At 36.6% G+C, this 24,499-nt stretch overlaps 1 protein-coding gene across 1 annotated transcript in view; it reads left to right on the top strand.

The window, feature by feature from the left end:
* Nucleotides 1–20,319, top strand: part of LOC134800782 (calbindin-32) — a 158,542-nt gene extending 138,223 nt beyond the window's left edge. Inside the window, exons 7-12 of the mRNA XM_063773334.1 lie at nt 232–315; nt 1,886–1,941; nt 2,271–2,316; nt 7,727–7,783; nt 14,702–14,773; nt 15,563–20,319. Coding sequence (XP_063629404.1) covers nt 232–315; nt 1,886–1,941; nt 2,271–2,316; nt 7,727–7,783; nt 14,702–14,773; nt 15,563–15,715 — 468 coding nt within the window. The 3' untranslated portion in view covers nt 15,716–20,319. The remainder of the gene's footprint in view (nt 1–231; nt 316–1,885; nt 1,942–2,270; nt 2,317–7,726; nt 7,784–14,701; nt 14,774–15,562) is intronic.
* The last annotated feature ends 4,180 nt before the right edge of the window (nt 20,320–24,499 follow it).

The following is a 24,499-nucleotide window of genomic DNA, read 5'->3' as shown; positions in this document are numbered from 1 at the left end:
GCTCTTCAAGACGCCGAAACTTACTTTCCTCGTATATTCAAAATGAAAAGTAGTGTTTAACTCGGGTGAAAGGCACCATTCCAGCCTCGGACTATTGGCGCTCTAACTGCGTTCGAGCGCCAAATTCCCTCGACTGAAACGAGTGTTTTTCATCCCTTGGTTAACAATCGACTGTTGTATATTAAAGCTTGCAGTTACTCAACGGGTGTCTAATTTCAATATCTATTTCAGAATTTCCTCCGAGATCTTTTGAAAGAAGCGAAGAAGATCAACGACGTGTCTGAAGATAAGCTCATAGAGTACACGGATACCATGGTAACGATATTTATTAAGTTTTTACTTACTTAACATAATACACATTAAGCTTAGAATAAATTTAATAAAAGTGGAAAAATTACTGTCTTGGGTGAGACTTGAACTCACGGCATCTGGATCGATACTCCAGCGCTCTGCCATCTGAGCCACCAAGACCTCATCCATAGGACTCTAAAAGAGTCGGGATGCGACAGAGATGGCTTCAAAAAGGTGGAGAGGAGAAAGAAGCCAGCTCGTCCGAATCAGTGCGGTACCGCACCGACTGGACCTAACCATTTGCTGCGTCCTGCAACACCGACGACGCTGCTGTATGTGTCCCGATTACACTACCTTACGAAGGTCGAGGAGATCGTGAAGTATGTACGAGCCAAGTCCGGATTCATCCTGAGGGTCGTGAAGTTGGAATCTCGACACAGTGTGAATTTTAATTCTTTTGTGCTGAGCGTTCCGACTGAACATCTAGCGACCTTCACCAAGGAGGAGTTTTGGCCGAAGGGTGTCAAGTTCCGGCGGTTCCGCGGCCGGCTCCCTGACACTGCGGGGTTGCGAACTGCATCGCAGCCATAATTGTGTTTTTAGTTTTAAGATATATTTTGTAATAATATGTATGCTAGTTTTAAGGTATTTATCTATGGGCCAATAGTTGCCTGAAAATAAATGTTTTCATTCATTCATTCATAGGCAGCAAATCTTTCCACCATATGAGATAGGTACTTTTTAGGGTTCCGTACCCAAAGGATAAAAACGGGACCCTATTACTAAGACTTCACTGTCCGTCTGTCTGCCTGTCTGTCCGTCTGTCTGTCTGTCTGTCCGTCTGTCTGTCTGTCACCAGGCTGTATCTCATGAACCGTGATAGCCAGACAGTTGAAATTTTTACATATGATGTATTTCTGTTGCCGCTATAACAACAAATACTAAAAAGTACGGAACCCTCGGTGGGCAAGCTGAATCGTACTGGTCCGGTTTTTTTTACATATATAAGAAATTATGAAAACAGTGCCGCCAACTGCAATTTGCATTTCCCTTTTCAGAAAACGCTTGCAGAATTACATTAGAGAAGTGTAAAATGGAATAAATTATTAAAATATTCTATTACACTCGGAGCAAGCAAAGCATTAAGTGAAATTTAAAATTCTTAACTCATTAACTTAAATTATACGCTTGCTAAAAAGTCGGAAGCTCGAACCAACTGTATTCTTTGCACAAACATGATTGTTTAAAGTTTCTTATACATTTAAATGATTATAAAATTTAGTATTTAATACAAATTGTGTATTATTGTGTATTTACTTTAGAACGCGAACTGCCAAGATACTCATCTTATAAGTATGTACATTATACCTCTATTTTGAAAAGATTTTCATATTGGCAGATACTTTTGGAGCGTTGTTTCATTCGCTAGTATTGATGCTAACTGTACATATAGGTATTCATCATCATCATCATATCAGCCAGAGGACGTCCACTGCTGGACATAGGCCTCCCCCAAAGAGTGCCACAATGGCCGGTCTTGCGCCACCCATACATATAGGTATTAAGTATGATAATTAATACGTTTCTGTTCCAGCTCCAGGTGTTCGATTCGAATAAAGACGGCAGGCTACAGCTCTCAGAAATGGCCAAGTGAGTCATTTTCAATAGGTCACAATTTTAATTTCATTTAATTTTAGATGAAAGTAGCTGTAGGGGCAAAGCTGTTGTTCCCCATGTGCTAATATTACCTAATACCCTCGCTACGCACAAGATTCCAAAATGATTGAAATGATGAATGGTTCGAAAAGGGATATCTTGAGGGTTGCAAGGGTTTCCAGGTACTAGTACCCATAGTACAAGCTTTTCTTAGTTTGAGCACAGTTTGAGCCTAGGTTGATCTGTGTAAGATTGTCCTCAAATATTTATATATTTTATTCATTTAAGTGTGTAAAAATAGCTGACTGACCCTTCCTCCACAGATTGCTGCCAGTCAAGGAGAATTTCCTCTGCAGGCAGGTATTCAAGGTAAGTCTCCCGCCGCAGAGGCGGCCATTTTGTTTACCAAATGTCTGTGTTTTTGAGTGACTTGATTGATTGATTGATACCTTTTAAATGGCTTGGATACTATGACAGCTGTCATTTCTATAAAATATATAACCCTAAAAAATCTTTAAAAATTGTATTGAGATGACACCTGTCACCATACCCAAGTTATTTGAAAAAAGAGGGTTGATAAAGTTTGGAAATTGGAAATGGTTCAGTAATTAGAATTTTTAGTTCATTACTATTAATTACTTCTCTTTCATTCGAACTTTTAAATCCTAAGATTTAATTAACGTAGTCCTTCGAAAACTCCATTAATCTAGAACTTTTAAAATCCACTTGATTTTTGCAAGCAATTTACCTAAACTGTATTTTGCCGTATTTATATTGTAAAATTAATAACACTAAGATTTACCGAAACGATCTACAATTTATCGAATGATAATTTGTTTACCTTTAAAAGAAAACATATCTTCGTCGAATTCAGTAAAAAAGTCGTTAAGGTATAACTAGGTAAGTACATCATAGATCTCAGATCATCTAATACCATTAAACGAGCAATTCTTGTTTATTTATATAATATATTTATTTATATATGTATATATTTCGGGGATCTCGGAAACGACTAACGATCGATGAAATTTGCTATATGGGGGTTCTCGGGGGCGATAGATTAGATTAGATTAATTTATTTCTTATTGAAAATTACATGATATTTAACAATGTCATAAATGTCATAATGTTTCCAAATAACATGAATTCACAAAAAGATCGTCAGATTGTAAACAATAATAATAAATAATAATACATTAAAATAATTAAATATAGGTCTTATCTCTGGGAAAATGCGCAATTTTTAGTTTTTATATGTTTTCCGAGCAAAGCTTGGCTTCCCAGATATTATGATCTATTTGAGCTATAAACATACCCTGTATTACAAACGGAATTAAACCAATATCAAACAATTTTATATATTGTTAAAGTTGTAAACCAAAACTTTTATATGTGGCGAGGAACGAACGATCCCTGCATTCAAATTTCGAACGTCAGATGTTCTGTATAACACACTTTCCTCGAGGTTATACCCAATCTAACCCTTTCATCCCAAGATAACCTTTTTATATATGGAAATATCTGTGAAATAGCTCGGCATATGAAAATTCCAATTCCAACGGATTTCCATACTTAATCTACCCTCATCTTTGCATTCAAGTGTAAGAACGTGCCTTGTATATTTAAATAAGTGCTAATGAAAATAAACTCTATTTCTTCTAGCGAAAGCACAGTTTTGTCTGACACGATATGACCACAGATAACGAAATTTTTAGAGTTAGTGTGAAATGATATGCCATATTTTCACTTACGCATTTGCATGGAAAGTTTTTGTGTTTAAATTATAGATGTCACTTTTTGGACGTTGAGAAATTGTTTCAGGCAATATTCATTTATTTTAAGATATAACCTACATTTACTTTGATTATAATAATATTAATATGGGATGTTGACTCGACGATCATTGTTCCTATAGTCGTGTCAGCGAACGGTCTCATAGTGAAGAGTCTCGACCAACACCTAGAGAGACTCTCTCGCTGGGTGGTTGGATCAAGGGTCAGATGCAGAAGGCGGTAATTTTGGACACGGTGCGTATAGTACGTCGATTCTTCACTCTGCGGCCCTGACCACCGGCAGCTTGGGCCCTGCCCCGCTGCCGGCGGCACCCTAGGTTAGGCTTTTTATAATGTGTTTATATATTTTTTTGTAATGTTTTGTAAGTGTTTATTGTACTTTTATACTCACATTGTAAAAACCCTAACCTAAGACCCAAATTAAATAAAGAATATTAATAATCAACAATTGAAAAATAATTTCAAAGTGAATATTGTCTGAATTTGCCTTATGAAATTTATTTTACGCAACGCATGACATAACCCTAACTTCTTTCGTTCTATCCTCATTTCCATTATTATAATTTTGTTTAAACCAGCATACACACCTATACATTTAATATCAGTCATTTAAAAAAGTAATTACCTACCCAGACCTATCACAAATATCACAACTACCTACGTATAGGTATATAGAATAACCTAGTAGAAATTTCATACATTTGTATACATACATAACCATTGTCTGTAATAATAATGATGAAACCTGAGCATTTAACATTCCTGCTTTGTCACACAACATTAAAATCACACATTGTCTCGAATATTTCACAATATTATAAATAATGTAAATATACGACATAGTTATTAAATAGAGATATGAAATAGGTATTTCTACTTTATAACGGACTAAGAATAAGAATACTAGGTATTCGCACAGTTCAAAAATAACTAGTACACGACAAATACTAGGTATTTGTACTTAATATCATTTTTACTTGCTTGAATTCTATTATTAATTTGCCTGTCTATGTCCTAACACTCAGCTTGTGTTGCACTTCGCACTCTAGGAAGGCATGGAGGGGATAGAGGTGAGTCACTGTGAAACACTGTCACAGGTATTTAGACATTTGTGTTTAAAGTTGTACCCTCAACATATTTCCACTCAGAATCACGAGCTCTTTCGATTCTTATACGAGAAAAAAAGTGTCACCAAGTTTACGAGTACATAAAATTTTTATGTTGTCCGTTTTGTTACGGTCGTAGAGCTTGTATTGAAAACCGTAACCAAACGGACCAAAAATTTTGGGGACACTTTTTTTCTCAGTAATAACGGAAAAGGCTCGTGATTCTGAGTAGAAATAATATAAAAATTCCCAATTCTAACACAAAAATTTTTGGTCCAACTTTAAATAGAAATGTCCATTTTCGCACTAGTATGGATACTTGTTATCTCTTTAAGATACAAGTATATATACTTCTTACATTCATTCAACTTTACAGTTATTTTTGTTAATGACAAAAATTAAAAAAAAAAACATTTTAAAGATATTACTTAGTTTTATTGAAGTTGAGTGATTGTAATACCCATCTAAATATTAACACTTTAGTAGGTACGAGTATTTACTTTTTCACGTTAGCGCACCTATAATCTAGGTAGGTACACTTTACATATGTATTTTTTCTGTTGAATCAAATACTGCTGTATTTTATATTTTTCTTTAATTTTCCATTTAAAAAACCTTTAGTCAACAATAAGTGCTCCAAAACTTACTAGCAGGTAAATATAATCTGGCAAGCCAAGTCAGTAGAAATAGGGCGGCAAATTTTAAAAATGTAGGGTGTCAAAATGTACAATTTTTATATATTCCGTGCTTTTTTCTACTGACAAAATTGGCTTGCCAGAGTGACTAGCGTTTAATCATGTGAATAATGTATCATTTCTTATTTATTTGTTATTTCGCTACATAACCAATCATAATAAGGGTACAAGCGGGAAGAAGTTGATAACTCGAGATATAAAATTTTAGAAATTTGAACTTAAAATAGTATTACATAAGGTTAAAATTTCTTCAATTTTGTGTCTTGAGTTGTCAATTTCTTCCCGCCGCGTACGGCGTGATTAACCCCAAATAAAAGGGAATTTGAAGTAGAGAAATATTGTCAAAGTAAATTATGTAGTCAGTACATTTACCTACTGCCATCTTTCGACACAAATTATTATACATATATAAAGTTGGTCAAGCAGATCTTGTCAGTAGAAAAAGGCGGCAAATTTGAAAAATGTAGGCGCGAAGGAGTATCGTCTCATAGAAAATTAGAAATTTCGCGCCATTTCTACAGTACAAGATTTGCTTGACCATCTATATATCGCGATACTTTTTGACATTAAAAAAAATTAACACATATCAGTGAAAAAATAAAGAACAAAGTGAAATGACGTTTTAAAAGTGTAAACATTGTGTCGAAAGATGGCAGTACATGTACTGACTACATAATTTACTTTGACATTATTCCTCTAACACTGATTTAAACTTTCACGATTTTTACACATTATTCAATTGTACAACGGGACTTAATCGCGTATTTAAGTTTTAAGATTTACCTCCGACGTTTCGAGGACGGCGTTGTCCCCGTGGTCTCGGAGAAGACTGGCCATAGTCTAATAAAAGTACGTCGTTATTTCGGGCAACAACGATTTGACAGTAGTGAAAAATTATGACAAATAAATAATAACAGAAGCGACATTCCTATCGAGTAACGTTTATATCTACCTATGGGTTCAAAATGTAGCAGAATCGATTTTAAATAAAAGTTTGGTCATCTATTACTAAAATCACATAAAATACTTTCCGAAGTAAATACTGATATAAATTAAATACATTGGAGACTTATTTTTCAAGTTGACACGTTGACTTATAGGTATACGTTTACAAAGTGTAATACGAGATTAATTGACCTTTTCCAGCGAAAACTTTATGTTATATATGAAGAACATCTTAGAGGTTTAAATGTGTAGGCAGTATATTCCACTTTTACAAAACAGATCTTCTGTTACATATGTTCTTTGACAGGCTTATTTTTGTACCCGTCTTTTCTTCCCAGAGTGACACAAGCCTACGTCACAATAACATTGCCACTTTATATAGCGCTATCGCATACTATTATATAACGCTGTCGCATGATGACGTAGGCTTGTGTCAGTCACGTGGTCGGAAGAGAGTACCAGGCGGAGTATATTATTATACCATGGTTTGAAAGTTTTTCGCACTAGCGATGTTACTCTGTCGACAGTGTCGACACACAACATTAACGATACCTATTTGATTTATCGACTGTCGATATTCGTTTCCGCTTACATTTACTAATGACTGGATTCCATGTGGATGAGATCTTAAAACCCTTGTCCCGATTGAAATGGCAGTTTTTTTTTATTTCAGTGGCACTCTTTCGAATCTTAAAACATAAATACACAATTAAGTAGAGATGCACCGCATATTCGGTTACTATCCGGTATCCGGCCAATCCGGCCATTATTTTAACATCCGGCCAGATACCAGATAGTGGCCTACTATCCGGCCGGATACCGGATAGTAAAATTGCTTGATTTCGGATTAAGTAAACAAAATTGGAATAAGAAACAGTCACGGTCATAATCGTACTCGTTTATTATTTTAAAACAATTTAAACATTCCACTCACATGCACGCGCACTCATTTCGAACCTATAAATGAGTAACGTTCACTACGAAACAGGTCAAAACCTGCACAATGCGCACCTGAAAACCCGAAATGTAGGTATAGTTCCGCCGGCCGAATACCAAATATTCGGCCGATGGTCAAGCCGAATATCCGGTATCCGGTATCCGGCCAAACAACTATCCGTTGCATCTCTACAATTAAGTCCCGTTGTACAATTTAATAATATTCCTCTAGTCTAAATTATCTTTGCCCAAATCATAGGTATATTTTTATTAATGATACTTCGTTTTGTTAATGCCTGCTCAGGGAGCGACGAAGCTGACTAAGGATGACATTGAGCGTGTCTTCTCGCTTTACGACAGGGTAAGTTCATTCACTTTCTTGGGAATAATGGATCTGGGGGCCTACCTTGACGTGTTGCCTCCCTGTCACACTTACGTACGAATTTACAAGTGCGACAGAGAGGCAACACGTTGGATGTGGTTTGCGGTAGGCCTTCTGTTCGAAAACGGTTCGTATTTGTGTCGGAGCTTGTGTTCAGTATAATATGAGCTTGGAAGAAAACGTTATGATACAAAGAGTACCTAAGGGAAGGTTGCTATCATTGGACCACTTAATTTCGCTGCCTTATTCGCTATGTGCACGACCGGTGCTGCCCTCATTTTGGCGGACTTTCTACGTTAAATCTTATGGAGTAAAATTAGTTCAAGCGGCTGCCGCTAGTACTAATGTCGGACATTCCATAAGATTACCTGTGTTTGTGACGATCAGCGCCACTTCCCCTCCACCGACTTCGCACCTTCCCAATTAATGTAAGAAATTAAAACAAGTTTGATAATTTTGAACCATTGAAATATATTTATTCGTTACCTTACACACAAATGAATACGTTTACCTACTAATCTAGGAGAAAAAACGTGAAAAGGATTTTTCGCACTGTTGCCTTGTTTGGACCAGGGTCACCTTGATTGGACCACGGAGTCACCATCAATGGACTTAGGATTTTTTTGCTGATGGTCCAATCAAGGTGACTTATAGAAATTGACATTTTTATTTCTTTTAATTTATTTTTTATTCTTTATTAAGAGTATTTAAACATTTTTATATAAATCAATAACAGAATACCATATGTGCACCAAAACAAAAAGTGGGACACTTCTCCACATAAAGAAACTAAGTCTTAAGTTGCCATGATTGGACCGGTCCGATGATAGGACATACATGCGGTCCATTGATAGCAACTAGGTATCAAATAACAAAAAAATAACGAAAATAACTGGCCAGAAACTATTATTATAAATTTAATGATTAATAGATTTCTAACCATCATACGTCAATACACTCAAACAAATGCAAATATAATGACATTTCTTGCGTTTCTCTTTCGCGTAATTATTACATCGCCAACGCTCGAAACACACTTGCTCACGTCACTCGTCGCAGAGAAGCGCGGCGCGACTGAGGAAGCGGTGGGGCCGCTTGGATCGCTCAAGGACATGGTCTTCCATTCCCAGAGTGACACGCGATTACGTCACAATAACATTGCCACTTTATTTCAACATAACATGTTACATGGGTACATTATACCTATGGTTAATAGAGTCTGGCTAGCCAAAAATTGTTGACAGATATTTCGTTGTTGTATCACCAATTGTCTATGATTTAAAAAAAAAGCTAAAAGTCAGTTGTCAATGTATGTCATTCATTCAAATTGTTTGCGGTTTATAAGGGGTTTATTTTAATTAATATTAATAATGTCTATGTCGCAGTCGGATCGTATAATCCGCCGTATTACATTACGGCTAGCCGTTTTCAAAAACAGGGGCGTTTTGAAATGCGGCGGTTTAACGATTAGCCGGATTGAATGCGGCTGAATGAGAATCCGCCGGAATGTATTCGGCGCCATACGTTCTTCAACACGGCTAGCCGTAATGTAATACAGCGAGTCATTAGCCGCCGCTTTGACAGTTTATAGTTCCCATTTTTAACACCCGTGGCGCTGCCTGACAAACGCTGGGGTGTCCATCAAATCTGGAATTCGTCGGACTGTTTCTTTTCAAAAAACATTTCCATCGCAACTTAACTAGACGGAGCCCCGCGAAGCGGGGCTCCTATTTCTGAGCGGTTTGCCCTTCGGGCATCTGAAGCTACCTAACGAACCTAACCTACCTACCTATTGATTAGTGAGACGTCCGTGAAAACATTACACTTTGGGGAAAAAAGCGTAGGTAGGTAAGTAGGTTAGGTTCGTTAGGTAGCTTCAGATGCCCGAAGGGCAAACCGCCCAGAAATAGGAGCCCCGGTTGCGGGGCTCCGTCTATTTAAGTTGTGAAGGAACTGTTTTGGAAAAGAAACACATGTAGTGCGGTGGGACCATGGTAAAAATAAATTAAATTGCAAACATTGTCAAACTCCGGTTACGTAGGCGACCGAAAGAACTGGTCACTCTACAATCTAAAATAGTAGTACGATGCGGCTAAACGTAGGCCGCCTTATTGAAGAACGTATCGCAATGACAATCCGGCTAATCGTCGAGCCGCCGCATTTCAAAACGCCCCTGTTTTTTAAAACGGCTAGCCGTAATGTAATACGGCGGATTATACGATCTGACTACGACATCTATACTGAGTGAGGTTCGCAAACTATTATTTAAGCTCGTAAATAATTACGACAATGTGCGAATTCGAAGTGTAGCGTTGTATAACGAAAAACTGCAATGTTTACAAGTCCTAAACAAATGTAAACAAAATAGGAGGTTCGTGCTCTATAAATATTTTGATACTTAGCATTTAGCATATTTGGCATTTTTTTTTTTGTGATAGATTAATATTACGATATTATCGAGATAGGTCTTATTACACTCCATTTCATTTTTCGCCTTTTACAATGGTATATGGTGAGAAAGTGTTAACATATGTGTTTATCGTTGACTGTACTTTACATAGTGGTAGAAATTATGTGAGCTGACTTTGAGAGCACGTCAACGTATATTTAACTTATATCCTTAGGTACCTTACGTGTGCATAGAAAATCAAAAATATTGTCTAGTATCAAAACTATAATTCCTACTACACAAAGTGTGACCAGCCCAAGATTTTTTGAATTTCCCGCCAAACATTTGTGTAATATTTCAGTAGCCAGACTCTAAGTTAAAATATTTCTTTATAATTTTATAATTTGCATTTATATGTATTTTAGCTTAAATTTTACAATAACACGTCATTTTTAATTACTCGTTAGCAATATCTTCCGATTCACGAAAAAAATAACAGACTTTCGGGTAATTCTGTTTATACTACTGGCAACACAGGATAGCGCTGTGGACATTTGACAATTCGGATCTAGATAACTTCATGCCCTGACCGTCATCCTTGTCGAACGCGTGTTAATTGTTATTTCCTTCTCGCTCAGTGTCAGCAGTCGCAGTGTTTTCCAAACTTTTCACGTCGTAAGCTTGGTAATTAATGTGTAACTGTGAATTCGTTTTTTAAACGTTTGTCTTGTATATAGGGCATGCTCCCGGGAATTCCCGGTTCTCAAATTCCCGGGAATTTCTTTGTGTCGAAAGAACCGGTACTGAAGACCCGGTACCGGTACTTCCCGGTTCTCATCAGTATGCGTATTTATTCCCATTTTAATACTAGTACTTTAGCTCGGGACATTAAATCACATTTAATAATGTTGCTATGAAACGGGGGACCCAAATAACCCTAGTAAAGTAGGTATTCCAATCGATATTACATTTTGGCTCGGGTGACTTAAAGCTATATTTTTTTCACACCACCTATTCAGAAAAGAGCTTTTTCTTCCCTGCTAGGAGGGATCAAAGTGGCACTTTTCCTCCCTGCTAGGAGGGATCAAAGTAACACTTTTCTGTTCTAGCACACTATGTTTACATTTTTTTGCACATAATTTTTTTAGCTTAAATAATCTGTTTAAGCATCAGTTTGTGTCAACACTAAGATTTTTTTATTTTCCTCATAGTTGATGTGAAAAGCAGTATGTGTCACACGGTATCAAAATTATTTCGTCTTGGGCGTTAACACTTGAATCCCTCATTACGCTCAGGATTCAATGTACGCCCTTGATGGAAATATATCATTTTGATCCCTTGTAACACAAACTACTATTAACAACTTTTTAATCTTAAGTAAGTAGGATATTAGGTTTATTCGAATATTCTTCTTTCTTTCTAGGAAGTTGGTTTTATATGAAAAAATTCCGTTGTCGGGTCGATTTTTTAAATTCTATAGGTATGCCGTGCCGTGCTGTCATAGTGCGTCATAGTGCATCGACTACGGCCGGCCGTGTAGCTCGTAAAGCCATGCCCAGGCGGAGGCAAACCAGCGATTCGCGGGGCTGGTGGCTCTAGCCTATAGCCAAGGTTTTCCGATAATTGCGATGAAAGCGCGTGCAGTAATATTTGTAGTGATTATGGGGAATTTCCAAAGGGGCGTAGCGGAAGCTGTACAAAAATGTGGGCGAGCATAGGCAAAGTCTCAAAATGTAGAGGGCCGTGTGCCGCTTGGTTTCGTAAAATAGGTTGGAACGCTAGATTTTTTGATAAAATAAGTCATTTATCAATACTTATGTAATAATTTATATGAAAATAAGTCATTCATAAAGATTGTACGCTAACACAAACAATTTCTTAAGTATAATCTTAATATGCGTTGAGAACCGGGAAGAACCGGGAATCCCGGTTCCAGCCATGCCCAGAACCGGGAAATCAAATTCTTGGTACCGGAACCGGTACTGCATGCCCTACTTGTATAGATAAATAAAGTTTAATTTAATACATTAGATTTGTTTTATTTTACTATGTTTCTACATAAATAACTTAAAATTAATGCCGTTAAAATAATTTTCACCGTTGGTTAAAATTCTCCCGCATTTCAAAGTTTGAGAACCTGTAAACAGCATGATGACTAGGGATTGCAATCCGGTCCGGCGGATCCGGTAATCCGGCCGGATCCGGCACTTTTTAGGAGCTACCGGATCCGGTTAAAATCACCGGATCCGGACCGGATCCGAGAAAATAGAAAAAAAGAGCGCACACAGCACCCACTGTGCGTTTTAGGTGAGATAAAGGCGACGGATGGAAGAAAGAAGTTGAACAGAATAAAGAACGAATTAAAAAGTCAAGATTTAGTAAAATAAGAAGTTATTTAATATGATGATGATTGAGAACAGAAGAGGATTTCCTCTTCTTTCATGTGGGTGGCACGAATGGCACGATACGACGATTACTTAAATACTTATAAGTACAAATTAAAGGATGACGATATGTCATGGAAGGCATTTGTAACGACCGGTCTGGCCTAGTGGGTAGTGACACTAGTGTGACTAGTGACCATTCAGTGACTCTGCCTATGAAGCCGATGGTCCTGGGTTTGAATCCCGGTAAGGGTATTTATTTGTGTGATGAACACAGATATTTGTTCCCGAGTCATGGGTGTTTTCTATGTATACAATAAGCATGTATTTATCAATATACTATACGTGTACAAGCTTTGCTTGGTTTGGGGCTACGAGTAGGTCGATCTGTATAAGATTGTCCCCAAATATTTATTCATGAATTATTTCTTTATTTGTGATTTAGGCTATAAAACTATTTCCACGGATAATAAATGAAAGCAAGATAATATTGGAGCGCATTTCATATAATTTTGATTAAAAGTAAAATATGTTTAGTTACTAGAATGGATGTCAGCGTTACAAATAATTCCATCCTAGAACAGTTACGAAAACTTGTCCAACTTCAAAAAGTTCCAATTCCCATCCCATAATTATCCCATTAACAGGCTTTGGAATCTAATCAAATTTATAATTTTATTGTAAACGTAAATTTGAGCAGAATGCATGTGAATTTACACATAATAAAATTAATAAATGACTTAGATTTTAAATTTTATTTGAGATTGACATGATATGACACTTTTTTCCTCGTATAACGCATAAAACTTGAAAAATATGTAATTTAATTAACTTTCATATCCTTATACCTAACCGGATCCGGTCCGGCCGGATCCGGCCGGATTGTGGCAAAATCCGGCCGGATCCGGCCGGATTGATCAAATCAATCCGGTTTGCAATCCCTAATGATGACGTAGGCGCGTGTCAGTTAGGTCATACGCGAATCTCGGAATGGAGTACCAGGCGGAGTATATTATTATACCATGCTCAAGGACACTTTGTACCTTGTCTATCTCTGTCTAGCATGCGTAGGTTTTAAAATATTTAGATGGTCCATTCAAAGCGCCGGTCCAATGATAGCAACCTTCCCCTACATCAAGGCAAAGCAATAAAATAGTTATTTGTTTTAAAAGGAGGCAAAGTTGTTGTTTAACCGCTCGTGCTAATATTGATACCCTAGCAAGCGAAAGATTCCAAAATTGAACCAAGAGGGCAGCGAGTGGTTCGAAAAATGTAATCTTGAGCGTTGCGAGGGTTTCAAAGCACGAGGGTTAAACAAAATTTGCCCCCGAGTGAAACACAAGATTTTTCACCACACCAACCCGAAGCAAATATTAAATGTAAAATATCGAACATAAAATCAAACCAAATCAAATCCAAATGAATGTTATTAAATATTTATCATCCAAAATCATCATTTAAAAGTCAATTCTACCAGCAAACATAAGAAGACAACTCAAAAGGGTCTAGCAGGCTAAGCGAACAAGAAGTGCCCCCAACGACGGATTTGGTCATTCTTTCAGGTGGTGTACTGGCAGGTCCTAAGAACTCTCTATGCTTAATATCAGTCCTCGATCTTCTTTTGTTTTCGAGTTATTCAGGATAATGTAAAATCATCAGTGTATCATTGAAAGTGTCATATTTTGTAAACCGTTCAAGTTAGATTAACCAAACAAAATTATATTTGACAACAATAAAATAGACTACAAAATGAATATGTTTAACCTGCATCATGTCCTTATACTTCATTATAAAAAAAAAAAAAACATTTTATTTTTCTTCTCATTATTTTTTATACTATTCGCGGAGGTACACCTACAAAAAAAATATGCATGAGTAGCCACTAATACCCACTATATACACATATAAAAATATTTGCATAAATCTTCGTGCGTCATGTCAAAAAAAAACATTATCGAACAAGGATCTCGGAAACGGCTTTGTGCTCAGTATAATCCCAAAACCTCCCTGGCAACGGGAAAGCATTTATTTTTTGGCCACCGTGTATAGTAAGTCTTTGTGAATGTAAACGCCCAGCCAAATCAACATCACTCTTTCCTAACATTTCTATTATTTCTATTTTAGGACAATAATGGCTCCATCGAGAACGAAGAGCTGCGCGGCTTTCTGAAGGATTTATTAGAATTAGTGAAAAAGGTAATCAATTTACTTTCTACTATAGTTGGTTTACTTTTGGCACAGAATAAATAATACTAGGTACAGAAGGTTCACTCTCTAACAAAACGCGTCTATTACGACAGATATGACCGCAAGGTGCGCGGCAACTATATTAGACAATTTAGACACCAAGATTGGTGTGGGCCGCGTGTACTTTGTAGCGACGCGACGAAATCGGGTAGTGAGCCAAGCCTGCTTTTGGGTTTTTCTTATACCAATTAAGAAAACGATTAGAGATGAGCAGTTTTTATTTGATTACTTAGTAAATACCTACTTTAAAATATATCGGTACGGTAGAAAGAAACCTTAAATATAATACAAATATAACTTTATTCAAGCAGTCACATGCATTGAGAAGAGTATTATCTATTAATGTCTCTGGCAAGCCAGTTTTATCAGTAGAAAATGCGGCAATTTTGAAAAGTGTAGGCGCGGAGGATCGCTCCCCCATACAAATCTTGAATTTCGCGCCTTTATCTAGTGACAAAGTTGACTTGCCAGAGTACCTATATCAAGTTACTTAATTCAAAATGTTATCTTTCACTATTTTTATTTTTAAACGTGAAGTTAGGTATAGTCTGTCAAATAACTTTATCAGTAGAAAATGGCGCGAAATATAAAATTGTCTATGGGTCGATAATCCTTCGCGCCTACATTTTTTTAAATGTGCCGCTTTTTTTTACTGACGGAATTGGCTTTACAGGCTATAGTTCATTTCCAAAAGATGTCACTTTAATCAAAACTAAAAATAAATTTCACAAATTCCAGGATTACGACGCCCAGGACCTCCTAGAGTTCGAAGAAACCATCCTCCAAGGCGTAGAATACAGTAGCGACGGCAAAATCAGCAGGAAACAGCTAACCATGATCCTTCTAGCACTTGCCAAGCACCATCAAGAAGAAGAAGTCACCACGCCGTAAACTCGCGAGCGCGCGTCCGCCACTCCGTCCCGATTTCTGAACGAATTTTCTAGCTGTCACCACAGGTCTGTCCAGACGAGAACAATTTTTCGCCAATCTGATTAAATTGTCCGATCAAATCAGGTGGTGTGGACACAAACGCCAATTTGGCCACTTTCACCTATTTTAAATTTATGGTGATATTTGAGCGCTCTAATTTCAAAAAATGCCCCCAAACGCGAATACTAGCGTCACAAATTGGTATTCTTGTGTCCGCACCCCATTTTATCAGTAATATCGGTCATAATCGGCGAGCCAAATTGGCGTTTGCATCCGCACCGCCTATTTGATCGGACCATTTAATCAGATTGGCGAAAAATTGTCCCCGTCTAGACACGCCCTTAAAGCGGTCTACAGATTGTACGATTTTACTTCGATTTGCCATTGCGTAAACTTTTAACAGTGCATCGGTTAGAATCACATACCTATCTATTTGTTAGTAATTCTACAGATGTAGCGCATAATTGTGTCGCTTAACTTCAAACTCGGGTAAATCCATTCGACCCACTCAGCAAATATCTACCCCATTATTTTAATACCAAAATCGCATTATCTGACAGATGGATTTACCAACGCTTGAAGTTAAGCGACTCAATGAAGAATAAGAATAGAATAGGAATAAGAATAAGTTTATTTCAAAAGAACACAAAACAGATTATGTCAGGGGTCTCCGCATAGGCTACGCCTGTATCGCGGGGAACCAGTTACAGTTTATTTATTCAATCAAGTTTAAACAAGAGATCTAAGTTACACAATCAAGTCCAGTAATATCTTAGTTGTTTTCCGTATTTTACGGAAACGTACGAACGTGTCTTGCTATTTCAGTCAGTCTCGATACAAATATTACTGAGGTTGACTGAAGTAGCATGACAAATACGAACGTTTCCGAGAAAATACGATGGAAAACAATTATGCACTACATCTGTTACTGTTAAGTCTCTTGGTTAGAATCTCGCATTTGTTAGTTATTGTACTGATAAATCCCTTTTAACTCTTTTCCAAGTTCATGCTCCTGCGGAACTGCAAGTAGGATTTGTTGTTGTACTGTATATATTTTCTGTAAAACTTTTTACAGTACATATTGTGTTACTTTACCTCCCTAGTGTGGTATCTATACGTGCGTATGTCGAAAGTTTAAAGGGCCATATGTACCGTAAAACTTTGTACAATACACGTGCGAAAAGGTAATTCGCAACTCATGTCGAATTTCCTACATTTCGGACTTGTATCGTAATGTACTGTTGTTTTCAACGTGGTGACCACCTTATTCAAAGATTTTTTATTTATAGTTCCTTATTATACTCTGATTACTCTGTCGTTGCACACTTCGAGACATTTGTATTGATTTATATATTGATAAATTATAATTGGTATTTAAATGATTTATTAAGAAAATATATGGGTCGCTACAAAGTACGTTTACTAGCTCATTCGATTCATTCGCGATTTTCGCATTTTTTTGCTACATGCGAATTTAAACGCACTATAATTATGTGGTTTAAGGTGTATTTGGGCCATTCCGAAAAGTTCAGAATTTCAAATAATTCCAAAAATGGCCTAATATAATGGAATTATGCGTGATTTTTGCAATCAACCTACATTTTGTAATATCTGGAATTACCCGACTGCACATTATAGTATGAAAATATGGTCGGGCAACGCACGATGTGTGAATTCCTGTGAATATTTACCTATATCTAGTCAATATAGGTACCTGCTTTGTAATAACAGACATATTATCATAAGTACCCATTTTGTACCTTATCACAGTGACAATCAATATGAAAGTCCCTAGAGACCTCATACTATTGTCTCTGTGACAAGGTGCAAAATGGGTCATAAATTAATACTTTCGACTGTACCCTCAAGGAAAGGGTCAATATAAAAGAATAGAAATTAGAAAAATAAACGAGATTTTAATAATGGCAAGCAATGAACACCTTACGTCTACCAGCCTCTAGGCCTCTACCACAAAATAAATAATAGCAAAGTCTATTTTTTTTATTCGGTAGACTAAAATGACATTACATACTATGAAATTACATTTTATGTTCATACTAGGAAATGTCATTTTAGTCTACCGAATAAAAAAAATTGACTTTAGGTACTAGCGTACAGAAAAGAAACTTCCTACAAAACCGAAGTTTGACAGCGGTTCAGGATCGAATCATGTTAATGGAAATTTCAGGAAAATTTCACAGGGAATAAAGGGAAACATAATTTCGGACATTGAAAATTTCGATTTCCATACAAAAAGCGAGTTTTCGAAATTTTGCATGTGGAAATATCGCAATTTTCGCAATGTACCGACGGTAAGGTGTAAGGTTGAGTACAAAGGATGTAGGTGGTATGTTATGTTGATGGATATTTTGTTAATTCAGTTAATTGTGTTTATCATGTAAATGCAACATTAGGTAATTTAATTTGCTTGGTATTGTGCCATTTAAATATATTTGCAAATGTATACGACATTACTAAAACATAGTACGGAAGTACCATGCCATAAGGGTATTCTATAGTCCGAAGAGAAATTGTAGAAAATAAATGAGGGCGCCACTTCTTACGTAACTGTCACATTTTTGATGTAAAATTCTTAAACATGGCAACAATTTAGAATGGATTTTTTTTAGTTCGATTTTATATTTCTACTTTTTTATGTCGCACTATAACATCCGCTGTTTTATTGTTAATAGTACATTACATACCTAGGGAGGTAAATTCGTAAATGCTCCAGATCGCAGGTGTTTGTGGCCCCAACCCAAGGTGAGGCTTTTACATTTACCGCCCGTGGTTTGTATAAAGTTTTACGTCTTGCCTTGGCCAGAAAGTGAGATTTTCTTCCCGTCCCGTGGGAAGAAAATCCCACTTACGGGCCTAGGGTGACGTAAAATGTTTTAAATAAATTAAATGTAATTGGAGAATGCGTAAGAACGTATATTTAGAACGTGTAACCAGGGTTGTTAACTAAATTAATTAACTTATAAAAAGTAGATTGTGTGAAAATGAAACGTATCTAATTATTATTTTACTTTCCAGTAAAACTTTGTGTAGACACAATTATCTTTAATCCGTGAGTAAATCTCTTAAAAATTCAGCTTATATCATTGAAAACTACTGTATTGTAACTCTTGAAACTCTTGTTAACAACTTGCGGTTAAAAATATTACTTAAGCCAAATCGAATGCCAAATATTTAAGATTTCCCTGCATATTTTCATAAATCATATTGTAGGAAAATGTAGATTTTTACATCCATAAATATCATTACAAAAAAGGTACTCCTACATATCATAAAACATTTAAAAAGTTTTTAATGAAAACACCTAGTAAAACATTTTTGATAAGCACAAAACATTTTAATAGAAAAAAGTCTCAAAGAGCTTTTTAACTAATAGATGAATATTTATGAAATAAAAGTCCTACAGCACTAATAAAATAAAGTGCAAATTTATTAACAATCTTAAATCATTCTTTTCACAAAAATAATTTTAGATCTTCGAACATCCTTCGCAAAGTATTTTTTTATTAAAACGTGTTATAAATTCGTAAAATTAAATCCATTATGAACTGGACTGAAAAACAACAATTTGGTATTTGGGTAAAACATAAAGTATTGTTTATTTATTTATTTGTAAATAATAATGGATTTAGAATTAACAAGAATATGTATTTAATTGTTGTTTGTTGTTGTTAATTGTCTGTTTTAAGTATAAAATAATTAATAATTTAATTTATTGATGTTTAGAATGTCTATTTACCAATGATGTATTTATTAGATGGTTTAAGACAGATATCCGGTAAACAACAGAAAATATGTTATAAACATGTATTTTGTTACTGTAATTTTTAATCCAGTGTACATCTGGGTGCGTAGCCAACATGCCTATCGTTTACGCTCCGTAACGAAAGAAACGCAACAGTCACTGTCGGACTAATGTGGAATAGTGATATAGAGACAAAGCGTTTCGTTGTCGTAGCGCCAGCGATTGTCACCTTGGCTAGGCACACTAGTTTCTCAACTAAAAATCACAATTATTTACGAAATGCAATATTTTTATACAATAACAGTGGATATTTCAGCCAATAGCGAAGTTTGCAAAAAAAACTACATAACCACTGCTTGACCCTATCGTGTGGTAACAAAGACAGATATACAGGCGTATGATGATTTGAATAACAAGTTGTGAAATAGATCTGAATTAGTTATGGATCTAATTCATAACCTGTTATTAAAATGAGAATAAGCTTCATAGATGTGCAAGTAGAGGAAATTTTCCAGAAAGTTGAAAAGGTTCTGGCTGGAAATTTCGCAAGTTTTGGAAACATTCCGATCACATCAGTAAAGTCATTCAGCACACCACGTGGTGACTATGCATCATCTATTCATCTATAATACCTGGGCCACAAACATTCGTAAGTATTCGTACGAACGTTCGTAAATCACGTGAACGTTTGCACGCATAGTGATGGCTGTCAGATGGTCATTCGCGAAATACGCGCGGGTTCGCATATTTGCAACAAAGTCAATGACTGTCATTGCTTCTACGCTGTTGATTGCTTAATATACATAATAAAAAATATCGCCACTCATCATTCTCTGACGGTTATAGTGTTAACTAATCGCCCTAGATGGCGCTGCATGCTCTAAATAATTATCTGTGTTAAAATAGACGTTGTGATCAAAAATATAGTTAGCTTTAAGAATGGAATGATATGCACAAAACGCCAACATAATACCTAAGAATATATTTATAGATATGATAATTGATAAGGATAAACAATATTTAGTGTTGAGCTTATGAAAGATCCTTGGATAGTAATGTAAACAAAACAGGTGGTTAGTATAATCTGGCAAGCCATCTTTGTCAGCAGAAAAAGGCGGCATATGTATTTGAAAAATGTTAGCGCGAAAGATAGATTTTCCGTACATATTTTGAAAATCGCACCTTTCTCTAATGACAAAGTTGGCTTGTCAGAGTATATCTCAGTTCACACGAAAAGTTTATGATATATAGTTGGTCAAGCAGATCTTGTCAGTAGAAAAAGGCGGCAAATTTGAAAAATGTAGGCGCGAAGGGATATATCGTCTCATAGAAAATTTGAATTTCGCGCCTTTTTCTACTGACAAGATTTGCTTGACCATCTATACCTACAATGTCCAGTGGCAAATATCTGATTTCAAAATTTGATTAAATAACTAAAACATTTAAACCACAACTATGTATTTTTATGAAGAGAAGATTCATGCGTATTTCATTAATAGAAAAAACATTCGCTGGGCATCCTGTAGTTTTTACTTCAAATAAACTCTCAATTTTAATAACTCAAACTAGATTTTTAAGTTTGTGCTCGTACTATACAATCCAAGGATTTTTAATTTGTTAAAAGCTAAGTATGCTATTAAATTGCGTTAGTTTACCGTCCAGTGCCTGTTTCCGTCCACTAGGCGTAATTGCTACAGAAATGCGTATGATTTGAATATATATATGCCTGTATATTCAAATGATACGCAATTCTTTGTAGCAATTACGCCAAGTGGACGGAAACAGGCACTGGACGGTGAACTGACGCAATGACCCTATGTTATGTACATTAATGACAAGAATTACTTAAGCACAGTCGGCTTTAAAAATATCTACCTATGCTCGATACTTACTATCAGTCTTAGAGATGGACCAGGCTAACTCTGCATGCCAAATGGCATAGGCAATGACAAAGTGTGATGTCATCATTAATGTCAAATTATTATAAAGACACTTGCTCACCTTGCTATTCAAGTCGTTGCAAAGTTAAAGCGGTATCCAGACGGGATGATCAAATCACCCGATTTGATCAGAAATTAAATTGGCGTCAATCTCCAATTCAATCACCATTATTAGATTTATGGTGATATTAGAGCCCTCTAAATTGAAAAAAAAATGCCCCAGAACGAAAATGGCCTATTTTATAAAGCTACAAGTTACAATTTACAAGCGGAAGTCTCGTTCTAACACATAGGGTTAGAAAGAGACTTCCGCTTGTAAATTGTAACTTGTAGCTTTATAAAATAGGCCACTGGTGTCACAAATTGGTATTCTTGCGTCCGCACCTCATTTTATCGGTAATATCGGTTAATATCGGCGGTTAAATTCAGCGAGCCAAATTGGCGTTTGCGTCCGCACGTCCTGATTCGATCGGGCAATTTAATCAGATTGGCGAAAAATTTACTAGTCTGGATACGCCTTAAGACACTGCCTCACCTTGCTATGCAAGTCGTTGTAAAGTTAACCTACCCCGGCTACACACGTAACGATAAATCGTAGCGATTAAACTGTGCAGTCCGAACAGCGCAGTTTTATCTACCGTGTGTATGACAAATCGTTACGATAATCGACAACGATTTGTCATACACACGGTAGATAAAACTGCGCAGTTCGGACTGCACAGTTTAATCGCTACGATTTATCGTTACGTATGTAGCCGGCATTAGATGGTCTCTACAAAACTCTGAGCAAACCTCGAGATTGATGTTTTTGGAGCCGACTGTACTTGTAAAATAAATGTATTTAAATTACACGGCGGGAAGAAGTTGATAAGTGGCGAGAAAAAATTGAAGAAATTTGAACTTTATGTAATTTTATTTTAAGTTCAATTTTTTTTATAAAATATCTCGAGTTATCAACTTCTTCCCGCCGTGTACGGTAATTTGATGTCATTATACTCATTATCGAAGGCAGAATGTTGGAGTTAGTTTTATTGTAACTGAATTTATTTAGACATCCGGCTAAGTTGTTTCCAAGCCTGGCACTGCGTGTTGAAATACGATATTTGTTATAAAATGTTTATATTTGTAAATGTTTGTTTTATTTATTATTTTATCTCCTGGACTTAAGCCCCCATCGCACGGGAGATTTTCAATGCGCGTTAATAAAGCGCTTGAATCTGACCGCACTCTAAATTCGATTTAACGACCAAGGCTTAAAGTCGAAAATCCAACAACGCTTGATAAAAAGCGCCATCGCTGTCGTGTGAATAAATACACATGTATCCATTTGTGTCATTCAAACGCTTTTTTAACGCGTGTTGTAAAAGCGCCCGTGGGAATGGGGGCTAATAGTCACGTAAAGTCAGACCAAGAAAACTCTGCAGCAGATTTGATAGCCCACGCAGTGCAAGTGTTACCTATTCTAAACGTCAAACTTCTATGAAACTATGACGTATAAATTACACTTGAGTGCAACGCGAACGCGCGACAGCGAAATCGACTCCACATTCGCGTTCGCGGCTTCGCCCGCGATTCACGCGCATAGTCTGGAGGGGGCTTATGATCTAACCACAATCTAAAGCCCCCCATTCACACTCCTACCTTGTAGTCCGCCTCGTAGTCCGCCTCGTTGGGTAGGATTGTGTATGGGGGTCGCGGACTACGTGCCGTCCTACAAACCCAAGTAGGGGGTCGTCCATTAATTACGTCACACGAATTTCTAGGTTTTTTACCCCTCCCCCCCTCCTAGTCACACTTGGTCACATTTGGCAAACCCCTCCCCCCTGGTGTGACGTCACATTTCTTCAACGAAAACGGCAAATATTTATTTAATATTTTATCAAAATATTTTTGACAAAAGAATTATTAGTAATTTTATAACCCAAAACTGATTAAGAAATAAAATTAAACTAATAAAAACGAAAACGAAACGAAAAAAATAAAATCCTTGTTATTTAAATGATAATTAGCGTATAAAATAATTTAAATACATTTTCGGTTACTGATGAAGTTAAAGTGACGTCACAAAGTTTATGACTCCCCCCTCCCCCTTGTCACAACATGTCACATTTTCTTGACCCCCTCCCACCCCTAAACGTGTGATGTAATTAATGGATGACCCCTAGGATGCCTTTTGGGTCCTACAAATCCTGCAAGCCCCGCCCACCGCTGTAGTCCGCCGCGTAGGATTGTGTGTGGGTTGTCGTCCTACGTTGCGGACTACCGTGTTTGACGTATGACAACAGTGCTCGCCATTTTTTTGAAATTTATAAAGAAAATCGCTGATTTTGAGACCAGAAATCACCCAATCACTCCAACAAACAATGGAGGAATAGGTATTGCTACAATTATTACCAATACTTAAGAAATATGACGCTCTCTGGCGAATTTTTAGCAGTTTCTTTTCCCACACTCTTTTTTATTTTTATCCAATAACAAGAAAATACATAGCAGAAGAGCTATTTTCTTTTTTTTTAATTGCACGTAACATTTTCAAGAGTAAGTAGACCGACACTTATGAGAAACGAAGCAGTACCGGTGATGGACGGCAAACCAGTACCGTGTGTGAGCTATTTCTTGCTCCGTAGTCCTGAAAGGCGAACTACAACGTAGGAGGGTGTGTGAGCTATAGATGGTCAAGCAAATCTTGTCAGTAGAAAAAGGCGGCAAATTTAAAAAATGTAGGCGCGAAGGGTGATCGTCCCATAGAAAATATGAATTTCGCGCCTTTTTCTACTGACAAGATTTGCTTGATATATCCTACGCCGTAGTCCTGCGAGGCGGACTACATGGTAGGAGTGTGAATGGGGGGCTTAAGTTGCCAATCAATCTTGCGAACATACACCATATAAAACAAGCTACATGTGATTGAGCTTTATGTTCACTGCGGACCGTGAGATCAAAAAATTGTATTGTCAAATTGTATTGTAACTTGTAAAAAAAACCAAAGAATTTGTTTATGGTTAAACGTCAAACAATGGACCAATCACAGTCCTTTGAATC

This window comes from Cydia splendana, chromosome 20 (genome assembly GCF_910591565.1).
Source record: "Cydia splendana chromosome 20, ilCydSple1.2, whole genome shotgun sequence".
In the NCBI taxonomy this organism is placed as follows: domain Eukaryota; kingdom Metazoa; phylum Arthropoda; class Insecta; order Lepidoptera; family Tortricidae; genus Cydia; species Cydia splendana.
Note: the sequence above shows the minus strand (reverse complement) of the source record. Positions and strands in the feature narration are given on the sequence as shown.